Below are 16238 nucleotides of genomic sequence, written 5' to 3'. Positions count from 1 at the left end.
ATTAGTTTATATCACGTATAATGAGATCGCGAGTCTCGCAATACACTGCAGTGATCTGAATGCATCCGTGACAACTGCTCACTTTTTTAACAGCTCAGTCCTGGAAGATAATGGCCAAAGAGGGGGAAGAAGCGAGCTTGTCGACAGAGGCAGGACACACACACATGCACACACACATGCACGCTCGCACGCACATGTAAATGCACACATGCAAATATACTGTACTAACATGTACAACACTCACTCTCTCTCACTACACACACTTCTCTTCTGTTCGGTTTCATGATCTGTTCTTGGTCTGTTAACATGTGAAAACTGTTGGGAAAATGCTTGTTTTTTGGTGTGTGTGTATGTGTGTGAGAGAGAGAGAGAGAGAGAGACTTTGTGTTGAAAATGACAGGTTGTGTGTTATTGTACCCATCACAGGACTGGGATATGCTGCTTCATCTTGAACCCTGGATTTATATCATATAAACAGAACAGACAGACTTTCAAGGAGAGGTGTGATACATGTAGTCTGAGATTCAGGATTTTCCCTTCATTTTAATCAGATCCGAAGTAACTGGTAACTTGCTTCTTGAGTAGTCTTGTCATTGGATATTTTATGACTTAAGTATTTACATTAAAACTTTCACTGTTACGTGAGTAATTATTTTTACAAGTAGTTTTACTTGTACTTAAATAATATTTTTGGCTACTCTACCCCCCTCTGGTTAGCATGAACAGAGATCAGAAGAGAGAACCGATGACAATGATGCCAGTGATAGAATTATAATTTTTTTTAATTTACTTTTGGTGGTAACCAGACATTAAGTGCTAGAACCTCTGACTGGGATATGTGCAAGTAAGACATTTCAATTCAGGAAAGACTGAACTGAAAGACTTTTGTTTGTACAATCAGCAATGCTCAGTATTGCAAGCTCCAAACCAATCATTCCGACCAACTCTGGAGCAGGACCCAAAGTACTTTCCTGGAACTTTGACCCAGGCTCTAAAATGAGCTCTGGTTTCTCTGGTGAAAGTCCTCCTAAAGCTCTTATATAGGTTCCTGTTGTGGAAACAAGCCTCATATGTGATTCATAGATTTACAGAACAATTTAAGTTCCCAAATGCATCCCTGGCTAGATATTAATATGGCTGAACCAATCTATTCTACACACTCCGGTCTACCATACACACACTGCACTTCTTGTCTGCTGCCTTTAAACTGAGAGCCATCTGTCCAAGTGCTAACTTGGAGAGAACGAGACAGGCACAGTGGCACTCGGACTAACGTTGTCACAACGTTTCAAAAAGTTGCTGGAGCGTTGTGAGAGCTCTGGCCTTACTGTTCCCATGTTCTTGTCTTTTCTCTCTATTTCCAATCTGTGTGTTGTCTGATTGCCTGATGAGCTGTCGAATTGTTTTGTTTCTCCTATAAGGCTTCAAAGGAGGCAGGGAAGGCGCTGGTTTGCAAGACTAATCCTACGTTTGAGATTCAGCATCACCACCTCCTACACTGTCTGGAAAAGACTACGGTAAGAGTTGTGTGGGGGGTAGGGGGGTGTGGGGATCAGGGGTCACAGCAACCACAGTACTGTTGAATTCTTAACTCTGATTGGTCAGAAGTTGTTGATTCATTTTCTATAACAGCAGCTTTGATAATAGTTCTGGCTGCAAGACAAATCACAGCTTTATATTAATATACTCATTATTTAAGCAATATCTCACAAGCAAGAATGAAGTTATGCTGAATTTCGGCATTACTGTGATTCGGCATAGACAAGAGCCTGCAGGCTGAGTGGACCGGAACTAACTGTTATATACATAATGCTATCATTTCTATAGTAACAGTTAATTCACAGGGCCTCAGCATGGTGGACGTTTCAAATAATCTAAATCTAATATTAAACAAAAATATTGCATAAGTGATAACAGCAACTAATTTCTTTCATGGATGTACCACAACAGTTTATGTAACTATAAATGGATAAAAAAAAAAAACAATTATGATGTTCCTGCTGAAAAAAAAATTAACTCATAGAAACCCTCATAGACATTGTAATGGTTATAATGGGAATTATATTGTTTTTAATGGAAACTGTAATGGTCCCTGTGGGTCTCTACTGGTCATTTTTTGCCTTCTATTGGTGGCATGTTATGTCTAGAGGATAACATTAAAGACCAATAATGCTAATCATAATGGTTTTAATGGTTAGCTGATGGTTCCACTATTTGTAGTGGAAACCATTAGAATTTCTGTGGTGGTTTCTATTGTTTTGTTTTTTCATCAGGGGTGTCATTATTTAATGAATAGAATAAAACACTTTGAGATGTGCTTTTATTGGTGGTAACAGTAACTCTGCTTCATGCTAGGCTGATCACACACACAATCCTGTTGTTGATTATTTTCTTAAAACAGCACACCCAACTGTGTTTTATTCCTTATATAGCAATAATTATAGAAGCAGAACCAAGATCAAATACAACAGATTTATTAAAAAAACAATCATTTTTTCTGAATTATTGGCTTCTGGTATTGGTTTCTATTTTGTGATGAGTGGACAAGATAAATGGCTAACTATTACCCATTTCAGTCCCTCTCTTCTTCTGCTATTATACTTATTAGACTGATGGATGAATCTCACAATATTTTGGAAGTTATTCACAAAGTACTCTTATTTTTCCATTAGGCCCAAGCCAAGTTCTTAGACGAGCATCTCTATGTATTTCTACATCTCCAGTAATTATAATACTTATTCTTACTACATATGATTTCCTTTGAACAGACAGACATGTTTCTATAAATACCATCAGAAGCCTTGTGGTTCTCATTAATAAACCACAGTGCATGAGTATGTTTGTTTAGGTCTGAGTGTGCTTTGCTTTGCAACTGTAAATGAATGCTCCTCTCGAGAAACCTTGATAGCACGTATTGCCAAAAAAAAAAAAAACCCTGACACTTAGCATCTACCTCTGCCTTCCAAACTGTCTGATTATACGGAAATTGTATACTCTCGACTGTGACCCACTCGTCCCAATCTAGGCCACTGCTCGAGACACTGGAACGGAAAATTCCTCTGTAGGTCCGATGCATTGGAGAGTGATTTGGGAAGCAGCCAAAGTCGCAGTTCATCAGAGCTCAGGGACTTTCTGTGATCTCCATTTAGGTCGGGTCAGATTACTGACATGCCTGCTTGATGTTTCTTTTACAGATGAGGTTTGTTTCTGTCTGGGCAGATTTGCACTTGGTTCAGTAGCTGGATTGAGTAGATTGAGTGAAGATGAAGATGTTTTATAGTTTTCAAATATTTGCCAAAGTTTTCCTCATACTTGCAACAGCTGTCAATAAAATCTGCTCTGAGGACACTCTGTAAATAGCTTACTGTAGCATTTCTTACAGTTTCATTCAAATCAAATTAAATGACATTCAACACTGGTCTCAATTCTTCATGACATCAAATTCAACAAGGAGAACCAGTGCAGAGTACGACAATGAATCAAAAAGAAACTACAGGGGATGGCCTCCTGGAGGGTACTGCCCAAGCTTCAGACAAACTCATTTCTGCTTTATATAGAGTGGAACTGTAACATTCATTCATTCATCTCCAGGATGTGCTTTATCTTGGTTGGGGTCATGATGGATGGATGAACGGAGGGCTGTTTTGTTTTTTTGTTTTTTGTTTTTTATCAGCAAATGGTTAGTATGGCTGCAGATTTTCATTTCAACCGAGCAGGAGCCATACCTGATCATGTCTGAGATTGCAAAGCAAATAAATTAATTCAGTGCAATAAACGTGCAAAATAAAGCTGTGTAATCACTATGTAAACATAGTGTAATCATATTACATCATATGCATCATATTATATTTAAGGTTGAAGCAATTTTTAAATTGCACTCATGTAGATGACATGGAGACACGGCTGAAATCACTGATTCTGAAACTGAGTGAGCACAGCATGGAAGTTCATGTCCATCAACAGAGCTCTCCATATACCTCAAAGACTGACATTCCTTGCATGAAGGATGCTGTTATTTTCAGAGTGGTAATGACCCAGAAGTCGAACCACCATGTATTGTCAATAGCGTCCGAAAATGAGTCTGTATCACCCTGTCAGCTGGCATGCGCAACTCTAAACTACCTGAGTGGGATTGGATAATGACATGCATCCTATGGCACCAAAAGAATTCTTGTCCACCATGCAAGGATTTTATATAAATGTTTTTTAGTCTTGCTACTGTTTTGTACCCCACTGCCCCGACTATTCAGGGGCAACTAGTAAATGTATTATTTAACTAGTCTATGCAACCACTATCCACAGAATGACTGTTATGTGTTATAAGTGTATAGAAAAACAGACAAGTTTCTTTACGCTACTCTTTTTTTTTTAACTATCCCTCAGAATCACGAGTTTGTGGATGAGAATACATACGAGACGAGTTGCATGGAGGTGTCCATGGTGAAGCCGTCCACCTCACGCTCCTCTTCGCTCTCCTCCTCTCCTCATGGCCTGACCTGTTGCTCCCGCCGCAACAAGCGCAAGAGCTTCAACGTGCCCAACTCCAACATGGTTGCCAATCGCCGCGGCAGCGTGCAGGAGCTCAGCACCATCCAGATCAGAGAGAGGCCGATCAGTAACAAGTACGTGTCATTTGCGCATTATGCCAACCAACATGAATAACAAGTCAGCTGTGACCTTCAGCAGTACAGCGTCGGAGACATGGAGTTGCTGAGGTCAACATAATTACCTGTACGGAGATGAGTCAGAAATTCAGAAGTCTGTTCCGGTATAAAGAGTGTTTAGATTATAATACTGAGCTTCCCTGTTGAAAAACTCCAGCTGACAAAACATATGCTGAGCTGGCCAGACTGGTACACCATCTTTGCCCGCTGGTTCATTCATTTCCAGCCTCTTAATTACTTGAATATATTCAATCAATAAATGTTTGAAGGTTTTCAAATTGCCTCACTGTTGTGTTTTTCTTAAAAAGCACTTACAAGCACTTACAGGCTGGTAAAGACAATTCACCAGTTTGACCAGCTCAGCCTGTGTTTTGGCAACTGGTAAACCGAGCTGTATTATTCGACTGGCTTCTCTTTCACTTCCAAAGTTCATGATGAAACTTAACAATTCTCTCTTTTTTTTGAGAACTGAATACTGAACCAGTAAGAAGCTAAAGAACAATCATCAGAAACATTAATGCTGCGCTTACCTGACTAAAATGTTCATTTCGTGCCTCATTGCAACCATGTGATAGCTGTGTGAGACATATTATGCTAACATGCTGACAACTTGCAGTATATTTGAAGACAAATAGGGGATGTTAATCACCTCAAATCTACTTTTCATAATTAATCAACTTATTTTTTTCAGAAGTTATATTTGTATTGGTAACAGCTAGCTAACAGATGTTATTAATTAGCTAATGTTAGCGATGGTATGCATGGAAGGGCTACTACATGAAAATCTGTATACAAGCTAGCTTATGTTTTCATTTCACCCATTAAGAATCCATGTGTTCACTGTACTACAACATGAAATGGTGCATCAGTGCTCTATTGTAGTAGAAGAAGCCTTTATTTGTCACATATACATTACAGCACAGTGAAATTCTTTCTTTGCATATCCTGGCTTGTTAGGAAGTTGGGGTCAGAACGCAGGGTCAGCCATGATATGGCGCTACTGGAGCAGAGAGATTTAAGGGCCTTGATCAAGGGCCCAACAGTGGCAGCTTGGCGGTGCTGGCGCTTGAATACCCGACCTTCTGATTAGTAACCCAGAGACTTAACCGTTGAGCCACTGCAAACCATGGAGACTTCCCTCCACCATCATGATCGTAGCAGGGCGTAACACACATGTTAAACTTTTAGCACTATCAACAGAAGTCCATAGAAGAAAATACTTTGGGACACTTTTGGGTGGTAACAGTAACTCCATCGTTGATTATTTTCCTACAGCACATCCTGTTGTGTTTCATTCCTCACTCAAGGGAAAGGTTTTAGCATAAGACCCTGGATTAGCGAGTGAACGTCTAGCTCATACACTTGCGGTTGGACTCAATGTTAGATTATGGTGATTGCCACATGGCAGCTCTGCTAAACAATGTATTAGTATTTTGCCTTGTGAAAGGAGTGTGTGGTATTTAGGAGTGTGTGGTATTTAGGAGTGGGAGAAGTGTTTCCATATTGACTCATGCTGCTGGAATCCAGCACAGCTCCAGCTGCGGCACCCACTAACTCGCCTGTGTGGTCCAACTGACAGCTGGGAGAATCTCTCTCTCTCTCTCTCTCTCTCTCTCTCTCTCTCTCTCTCTCTCTTATTGTCTTTTGCCTCTCTCTTCTCTCAATCTATCTATCAACTCAGTTCAAATCAATTCAGGGAAGCTTTATTGGCATGACTCACTATTACATATTATATCACCTACACATTACAAGTGTATTCTGACGATCATTAAAATATTATTACTATGAACATAAAGCAAGGACGCACGGCAGCTTAGTGGTTAGCACATTTGCCTCACACATCCAGGGTTTGGGGTACGAGTCCCATCTCTACCCTGGATGTGTGGAGTTTGCATGTTCTCCCCGTGCTGCGAGGGTTTACTCTGGGTACTCCGGTTTCCTCCCCCAGTCCAAAGACAAGCAAGGTAGGCTGATTGGCATGTCTAAAAGTGTCCGTAGTGTATGAATGGGTTTGTGAAATTTTATGTGATTGTGTTCTGCGATGGATTGGCACCCCATCCAGGTTGTACCTCGCCTTGTGGCCCATGCTCCCTGGGATAGGCTCCAGGTTACCCGCGACCCTGTGGGATAAGCGATATAAAAAATGGATGGACGGAACATAAAGCAATTGCAGTTTTTGCTTGCTGATATGGTAAACGTTCCACAATTTAAAAAAAAAAAAGTCAATAGAAACAGAAAACGATACAGAGACAGGGCACTTTTACTCTCATCCTCTCTTCCCAAAATCCAGATTCGATAAATATCCTAATTTTATTTGCATACTGGATCCTTATAGGCTTTTATATTTTATGATGCAATAACACCAACAAGAACTCTTTCTTTCTGTCTGTATCCCTCTGCAGCCGTTCCAGTCTGAACGCGAAGTTCGAGGAGACGGTGCTGTTGAACTCGGAGCAGCATCCCTACATCACGGCGGCGGTCATCAGCATGCCAACTCCGCCCGTCACCACACCAGAGGGCGGGGACTTGGCCAGATCTCCTGACTTCTTGCAGAGCAACATTGTCCGCGTATCAGCTCTATAGACCTACATTAAGAGCAATCAGCCCGGTCGTTTATTTTTTCCCTCTTTCATTCAGCAAGCGGATGCTGGAGGACAAGGGGATTGAAGAGATAGAGAGCATCCTCTGGTGGATAGGAGGACGCACTGCAGAGTCCAGGGCCACAATCAGAACCCTTTATTTCAGCCCCTCTTCTTTGCGCTTGGACACGAGAGCCGTCTGGGCTTGTAATGCTGAGCACTGGGGCTAACCAGTGTTTTACCCGCAGAGAGGGACCATAAATAATGACCATAATTTCCATGCTTGTTACAATTTTTGAAGTATTGTGTGTCTTTACATTTGTCGTCTTAAACTTGGTAGTGCACAGAATTAGGTGAAGTGGAGGATGCAACAGAAATTCGGTGCATATTTGGGTATTTTTCGGGTGTTCATTAGGTATTGGGTGTCTTTCTGGGGACCTAGTTTTACTCGAGGCTATTTACCGTGCTTCTAGAGCAATCTACTAAAACAGAGCTCCTTTTGATATTTGACACTACAAGAAAAATCGAGGTTTTTAAGGTTGTGCGTGTGATTGTGCGATTGTGCGTGTGGGTGCATTTAAGGCTAACCTTTTTTGCATGTTCTGCATTCGTGTGTCTGTGTCCTTTCGTTTGTTTGGCATGAGCAATAAGGGTTTTTTTTGTCTGTATATTTTATTTCTGAACACGTCACTACCTTTTTAAGCATCTAAAATGATCAAAAGTCAATTCTGTGCACATGCAGACTGAACGTGACTTTTTCACTCACTGTAATAATTTAGCCCTCTCTTAAGACCTGGCCTAAAAGGGTTTAATGGATCATATATTTAAAAAATGAAGAAGAAGAAGAAGAAGAAGGAGAAGAAGAAGAAGAAGTGGGGGAACAGCAGTGTGTCTCATACATTATGAGAATCTCCAGACAGTAAAATGCTTCTTTGATATCACACGTGATATTCCCTCATCCCTTTGTAGAAAATATTTATTTTATTCTTAACGTCAAGTTCTGAATGTAATTTAAATGTTTTTTTTTCTTTCAGTGTCCCAAGACTGTGCATGATGTTTTAAAGAATATGGGATATGGACCAACAAGGCCACCGTACCCCAATGTGTTTTTATGTTGGAGAGTTTGTCTTTCCGTTCCTCTCAATGTACGTCTGAATGAACCATCTGAGCAGCAAATTCCACCTCCATCTGAACCCAGTACTAATTCAACAAGACATAGCCATAACACAAGCCCTGAATAAAATACATGTGGTGACAAATTCATGCCCAATAATAGGACGGCGTCCTACATCGTGAGCTTCTCACCAGATTATTTTATCAGTGCTATAATCATACCACTCCCACACACTGTCGAATATCAAAGGGAAAGTATGAATAATGGCTTCTCTGAGTCAGAGAGATGTATTAGTCATCACCACGCACCGTCTCTGTCTCGAATTAGCAAGAAATTTGCATATAATTTGAAAAGATTATTTTATTCTTGCACTTTTCACTAAGGCCAGAGTGTTTTCTTGTGCAGAGGAGTCTATTAAAATAGCCTAAACCGTACAAATACACACATCAGCACTCACTTCCATTATTGCTTGACCATGTGACTTATGCAACAAGGTTCTTTTTGTAAAGATACACTTTGTATTAAAGGGGATATCGACTGGGGGTATAGAATCACAAAAATACATATTTTTAAAAATCAGATGGTGTCGATTATAAATTGTAAATGTTATTTCAGTTGTACAAAAGAGAATTTAAAAAAAGAAAAAAAAAAAGAACTACGAGAGACTTGCTAGTGCACCTGTGTTGTAAATTTGTTCTTTGGTGTAGTAAATATATATTTATCTGAGTTCCTTGTTTTATCGTATTCTTCCAAGAAGGCTCACTTCCTTGAGTTACAGGATGATGGACTGTATAGCTGTATCATTTGTTTTTCCTTTTCAATTTGGAAGTGGAGGACAAACGCGGTGCATGTGGTCAAGGAAGACGTGATCATGGAGATAGCCATGGTGTTCATTTCAAACTCCAGGGAACTTTGTTTTTAATACCAATAAGACATTTACGTCCTGTTTGTGAAATAACACGAATCAACAGAAATTTCCCAAATGGTGATGGCTTTGAATTCATTTATATTTGTTCCCGCTTGTGTTATAGACAATATAATATATTGAAAAGCTATTTAAAAAAATGTTTAAAAAAACAAAAACAAACAAAAAAACAACAACAATGCAATTGTTTAGTCCGGTGCAGTGTCTAAGAATAAATAGAAATAAATCTTTGTTCCATTAAAAGACAGATAACAAAAGGCTGTTTTGTGTTATTTTTGTCACATATTGATTCAATATTGGTCCATCCACCCATCCATCCATCCGTCTTTCTACAGTGGTGCTTGAAAGTTTGTGAACCCTTTAGAATTTGCATAAATATGACCTAAAACATCATGAACTTTTCTCACAAGTCCTAAAAGTAGAAAAAGAGAACCCAATTAAACAAATGAGATAAAAAATATAATACATGGTCATTTATTTATTGAGGAAAATGATCCAATATTACATATCTGTGAGTGGCAAAAGTATGTGAACCTTTGCTGTTAGTATCTGGTGTGATCCTCTTATGCAGCAATAACTGTAACTAAACGTTTACGGTTACTGTTGATGAGTCCTGCACGTCGGCTTGGAGGAATTTTAACCCGTTCCTCAGTACAGAACAGCTTCAACTCTGGGATGTTGGTGGGTTTCCTCACATGAACTGCTTGCTTCGGGTCCTTCCACAACATTTCTATTGGATTAATGACAGGACTTTGACTTGGCCATTCATAAACATTAACTTTATTCTTCTTTAACAATTATTTGGTAGAATGGCTTGTGTGCTTAGGGTCGTTGTCTTCCTGCATGACCAATATTCTCTTGAAATTCAGTTCATGGACAGATGTCCTGATGTCCTGGCCCATAGGCAGCAAAACAGACCCAAACCATGATACTACCACCACCATGTTTCACAGATGGGATACGGTTCTTATGCTGGAATGCAGTGTTTTCACCAAATATATCCCTTCTCATTTAAACCAAAAATAAAATTTTGGTCTCATCAATCCACAAAATATTGTTCCTCCTTGTCCACGTGATCTTTAGCAAACTGTAGATGGGCAGCAATGTTTTTTTTGGGAGAGGAGTGATTTTCTCCCTGCAAACTTGCCATCCACACCATTGTTGTTCCGTGTTCTCCTGATGGTGGACTCAAGAAAATTAATATTAGCCAATGTGAGAGCGGCCTTTATTTCCTTATAAATTACCCCGGATTCCTTTTTGACCTCATGGATTATTACACGTTGTCACGAGTTCCCCTTTAAGCAGCGCGCTGTGGAGCATGTGAGCGCGCGTGCACGAGCAGGTGCGCAAGCACCTGCTTTTCCCTTGTGGACAATCGTGACATTTCGACACTTGCATTTGTTTATGTTTCTGTTATGTCTCTTCCCCGTTCTTTCATTGGTTGTTGTTTCACATGTGTCAGAACGCTCTCAGCCGTCAGCCATTATGAGGCTGATTATGTTTGTATATATACCGCGCGCCTCCCAGCACACAGAGCGGAATATTGAGTTAGATAGTAGATTAGTTTAGAGTCCTTACGATAGATAACCACAGTCACAGTTCATAGTTGTTTCGAGTCTTAGTCTTAGTCATAGTTCATGTCATGTTTAGGTTCGTTAGTTTAGTTAACGCTGGTTTCTCCACTACCAGTCCCTTGCTGTAGTTTATGTTTCATGCTTTGTATCTCGACCTTGTTTTCCGTGACCACGACCTTGATTCCTGCCTAGCCCTGTGTATGCCTGTTTGCTGATCGCCTGAACTTTGCATGTTACTGGATTACGTTTATGGTTCACGTTTGGATTTGTCTGCCTGTCTCTCTCTTAAATAAAACTTTTATCCTGCACTTGCATCCGTCCTAATCTCCGTTACATCACGATACGTGACACAAGTCTTGCTCTTGGAGTGATCTTTGTTGGTCAACTACTCCAGGGGAGGGTAAGAATGGTCTTAAATTTACTCAATTTGTACACAATCTATCTGACTGTGGATTGGTGGACTCCAAACTCTTTAGAGATGGTTTTGTAACCTTTTCCAGCCTGATGAGCATCAACAACTCTTTTTCTGAGGTCCTCAGAAATCTTGCCATGATACACTTCCACAGATATGTTGTGAAGATTACACTTTGATAGATACTTGTTCTTAAAAAATCTGATGATGTTTTATGCAGATATATAGAAAATTTTAAAGTGTTCACAAACTTTCAAGCACCACTGTATCAATCTATGTATACCTACCTGGGTTTTGGACCATTCTCAGCATAGCGTGTCTGTTAAGTTCAATGACAAGGAGCTTATTACTTAAGAAAGTAATAGGTTTCACAGTTACCATCCATCCATTTTCTGTACCGCCTATCCTAGACGGGGAGCCTAGAGCCCATCCCAGCGGACTTGGGGCACAAGGTGGGAGACACCCTGGATGGAGTGCCAGCCCATCACAGGGCACAATAGCACACATACTCACACACCCATTCATACACTACTGACAATTTAGAGACACCAATCAGCCTACAACGCATGTCTTTGGACAGAGTTAGGAAAACAGAGTACCCGGAGGAAACCCCCAAAGCATGGGGAGAACATGCAAACTCCACACATTGGAGGGAGTGTGTGGAGGAAGGAACCCCAACCCTGGAGGTGCGAGGCAAACGTGCTATTTCACGGTTACCATAATGGCAAAATATTTATCTGAATCCAATTTAAAGTCAGCAGGATATGACCAAATTTTATCACTGAATGAATTTACAGAGTTTATTCAGACATCAAAGTGTCTTCTAAATCTTTGATAAATCTTCATAGGCTTGTTTTTGCCTGTTTCCCATAGCTAAATTGAACATTCAAGCAATACCCAACTTATGATTGGCATAGGGACTAAATAATATAAAATGTATAAACAAAAATCAAACACAGAATAAATAAAATTACAAAACATTTGAATGGTGCTGGTTTAGAATTCAAACTAAATAGCAACACTTATGTACATCTATTTTACTGCTAAACTGTGAAGCTATCAGTGAATTTGCAATTCAAGAAGCGAAAGCACAAGGTTACCGATTTCCACATTACCCTGTTCTCTGTCAAGTTCAGTAATTGTGTGAATTTTACTACTAGAGTACTAAATAATCTGTAGGCTACAGGAGCACTATTTTTTCTATTATTTCTTCATTTCTTTTCAGGTTTGGAGGCCAAGTCAACACCTTGAACTCTTTGCCATGTTCCTCAAACCATTCCCGAACAATATTTGCAGTGTTGCAGGGAGCATTATCCTGCTGAAAGAGGCAACTGCCATTAGGGGATAATGTTGACAATAAGGTTTGTATTTGGCCTGCAACAATGTTTAGGTAGGTGGTACAGAGGTAAGCAGAGGGTTGCTAGGTCTGTGTGATGGTCAGTCAAAACCAGCCGAAACAAAAGTCATCATCAGCCACTCCCAAACCCTATATAGTGCTGAATGTTTACGGAATATATACATACGTCATTCAGCGTGGCATGGCTGTTAGTGCCAAACTACCTGGATTGGTTTGAATATTTTAGACAATGCTGATCTCCTCTTAACAGTCTCTGGTGTGAAAAACATCATTTTGTTGAGAGGAGAGAGCGGAGAAGAATGGCCAGACTGGTTCAAGTTGACAGGAAGATTACGAGAACTGAAATAGCCAGCATTTACAACAACGGTGAGCTGAAAAACATCTCAGAACACACAACACAATACAACACAAGACCACATCTTGTCAGCCAAGAACTGGAAACTGGAGGCTACAGTGTTCAATGAAACTGGACAGTTAATGATTGGAAAAACATCACTTGGTCTGGAAGATGGGGGATGGGGGTATTTTGCAATCTTCAACTCTCCAGTGCCTATTGTAGCATCAACTCTAAGCTTAAATTAACAACTGGTAGCCAAGATCACTAGCAAGCTAGATCAAATTATGTAGACTAGCTTATAAAAATTCTATTGGCAATAATCTGGGTGCAAATACTATTTGTCTGTAGAATATTTAATGTAGTTATGCAAAACATGTAACCCCCAAGGACAAAATGATTCATCTAAAAGATGCTAGGTTTCGGGGGGGGGGGGGGGGGGGGGGTTGATGCAAGGCAAGAACACGTTGTTGTAATAAGAAGTGTGTTCATTCAGCAAGACTGCACACGGACACACCCACTACAGCGATCCAACACAGGCAGCATTCAGGGGCCCAGATTAGCATATTTTCCATCAGAGAGGAGGCAACTGAGATGTTTTATTTTTTTCAGAGGCTTGTGAAGAGATTGTACAATATGATACACTGAGAAGTAAGAGAAAAGAGATGACGGGGACAAAATGCGAGGAAGTCGAAGCAGGATTTGTACATGCTGCAGCTGTCCAGTGCTTGCGGTGCTATTTTTACTCCAAGGTGAAAGGTTAATGCTTTTATTTCCTGGACGGATTTGTTTTACTGTATGCAGATGCACTGCAGGAAGAGGCAGGGGAAGGGAGGGTGGTGCGTGTCAAGCCACAAGTACACGTGTGTCACACACGCGCACACACGGGATTTTTGTCCTTCTATACACACCGTCACACAAGGGTACACTGACAAGACTTGAAAACCTTTACACACAAAAAAAATGATTAACGATAACTCTTGGCAAATCTCTCCCTCTCTCTCTCTCACACACACACACACACCATGAATAGGAGGATAGTCTGATGAGGATTGTGGGTTGACAGTAACAAGAGAGGGAACAGTATATCTTTTGTAAGCTTGTCTCCATCATAAACCAAATCCTTCATGTTGCTCTGCGAAAGGAAACAACAAGAAAGAGCGGAAGACTGCTCTCCTCTGAGTCACCATTTCTCCCAAACTTCTGCTTATTTCAGACACACTTCTCTGGCTCATATAAAGATGTTCTGTTTTCTGTCAGCAATATTTCAATTATGCAGGTCTTAACGGAAGAGAGTGGCCCTGATCATAAAATTTCTTCACTCCTCCGGCCAAGCACATCTCCCTGGTATGATGAGAGCAAGGCCAAGTAATTCCAGCATTATTTCTAAACTGCAGCATTTAAACATGACACCTCTACAACAAAAATTTTCCTCAGAACAATGCTACACTGGATGCTTCTTAGCAAGGATAAAACAAAGCAAAGGTAACACAAAGCTGACTATAACATACGAATATTTACCAAGCTTAGTAAAATCACTAAGTAACTCACTAAAATCATATACTTTTCCTTAAATTTACTCGATTAGTCAAGTTTCCTGTCTGTACTGTAGGCTACTTCTTCACTTTTGCACTGGTGCTACTGAAGCTAATTTAGCTAATAACAAATTAGTCAGGGAGGCTAACAGGCACTATAGTAGTGTCATCCATGTCTGAAATATCACACACTCACCTCATACTCACACATTCCACCCTGCAAAAACTAATTTAGCTCCACCACCCCTGCAACCCCATCTCCCCCACTCATTTTTAAGTATTCTGTTGGCAGTCTCAATGCTAATAGCTAAATGCTGAATGTGACATTAAAAGATGTACTTAATATGTGCTATTATATTATATTATGTTATGACATTATATTATTCAACTAATTTCATTGTTTTTTATTCTATTACACCTTTAAAGTAAGTGTACAAGGAGTTCAGCGTCATCATGTAGGTCATCAATAGAGTAGCTCCTTAGCAGCTAGTCAGCTAGTTTAAATAACATTAGCTATGCTAATGAACAAATGAAACCTGTTAAACTCACCTCAACATGTCTTTTACAATCATACAGTGCAGCGAGCAAAACTGTCATTATTTTTTTTTTACCCCTATTAAGCAGGGGTAAACTTTAAGGTAGTCTGGGGTGAAGTGCGTGAAGTAACACTAAAGTGTTACTGAACTATAGTGGTACACTGAACTGATGGATGAACAGAAGAGAGTGAGCTGGAGGTCTGCTTTCTGTCACTCTCTCGCTACGTCTTGTCACTCACTCTCGATCCCTGTGTCTCAATCAGCTCCCTAGTTCTGTAGTCAGGGTACTGATCAGGGAGTCGTCCATTTTAAGGGCTGTCTCGATTGCAAAATCCTTCCAGTACACTGGGATGTTCGGATCCCTAAAAAAATCCTACAACGCACAGCAAAAACCAGGGAACGCCATCGATGCTCACTATGTTACCTTACTTGAAGAGTCATGTTTTATGAAGCCTCTCAGCGGACGAACTCTCAGCCAACTTCGTCTACAAATGTAAGTAGCTTGTTATCGTTGTTCTCGCAATGATTACTTAAATGGCTCTCAAATGATAACTTACATTAGCGACTTTTTTACTTTATTTGACGTTCTATATATGGTTTGAGTCTAATGACTTTTAAGTGTTTAATGATTATTTTTTTAATACTCTAGCTTGCCTACGATCCTGATTGACATATTATGACAGAAATACGTGTGATTATGCTAACAAATTTACATGACATATACAACTTCAATATTTTTACATTTTTTAATTTTGGTGTCGTTTTGCAACGAGAGTACGCAGTCATGTTATCAGAAATTCAGTGTCCCAAAGTGTAGTGAGCCAGGTCCCTTACCAGTGCCCCAGCTCGTGCACACGATATACTGATTCACTACCTACTGAACTAAGAAGCTGGTTGAGACATACCCTCTGTCCCTCAATTCTCTGGTCTTTCGCTCGCTCACAGAAAAATCGATTTCCGGGAAATTGTATATAATTTTTGTCAGGGAGCCGTTATCAATATACAGCAGACTCCCAGAACTTCTGGAAGAGGTAAGATGTCTGCACACTGGTCTCCCTCAGGTTGTCTGGTAAACTCAAAAACATGTATGTGGTTTTTGACGCAATGTTAATGAAATTAGCTTTGTTGCTCAGCGAGTTAGAGTGGAAAGCTGTTTTCCAGTCAGCGTTTTCACTTGACAAAACAATGACACCCAAATTGTAGCTGTA

At 40.1% G+C, this 16238-nt stretch overlaps 1 protein-coding gene across 2 annotated transcripts in view; it reads left to right on the top strand.

The window, feature by feature from the left end:
• Window positions 1-9589, top strand: part of kcnd2 (potassium voltage-gated channel, Shal-related subfamily, member 2) — a 184760-nt gene extending 175171 nt beyond the window's left edge. The window contains exons 4-6 of one of the 2 annotated variants that reach the window (XM_017493700.3): window positions 1422-1517; window positions 4384-4622; window positions 7067-9589. In XM_017493700.3, the coding sequence (XP_017349189.1) occupies window positions 1422-1517; window positions 4384-4622; window positions 7067-7247 (516 nt within the window). In that variant the 3' untranslated portion in view covers window positions 7248-9589. The remainder of the gene's footprint in view (window positions 1-1421; window positions 1518-4383; window positions 4623-7066) is intronic. The other variant, XM_017493701.3, reaches the window with a different exon arrangement.
• The last annotated feature ends 6649 nt before the right edge of the window (window positions 9590-16238 follow it).

This window comes from Ictalurus punctatus, chromosome 19 (genome assembly GCF_001660625.3).
Source record: "Ictalurus punctatus breed USDA103 chromosome 19, Coco_2.0, whole genome shotgun sequence".
Lineage (NCBI taxonomy): Eukaryota > Metazoa > Chordata > Actinopteri > Siluriformes > Ictaluridae > Ictalurus > Ictalurus punctatus.
Note: the sequence above shows the minus strand (reverse complement) of the source record. Positions and strands in the feature narration are given on the sequence as shown.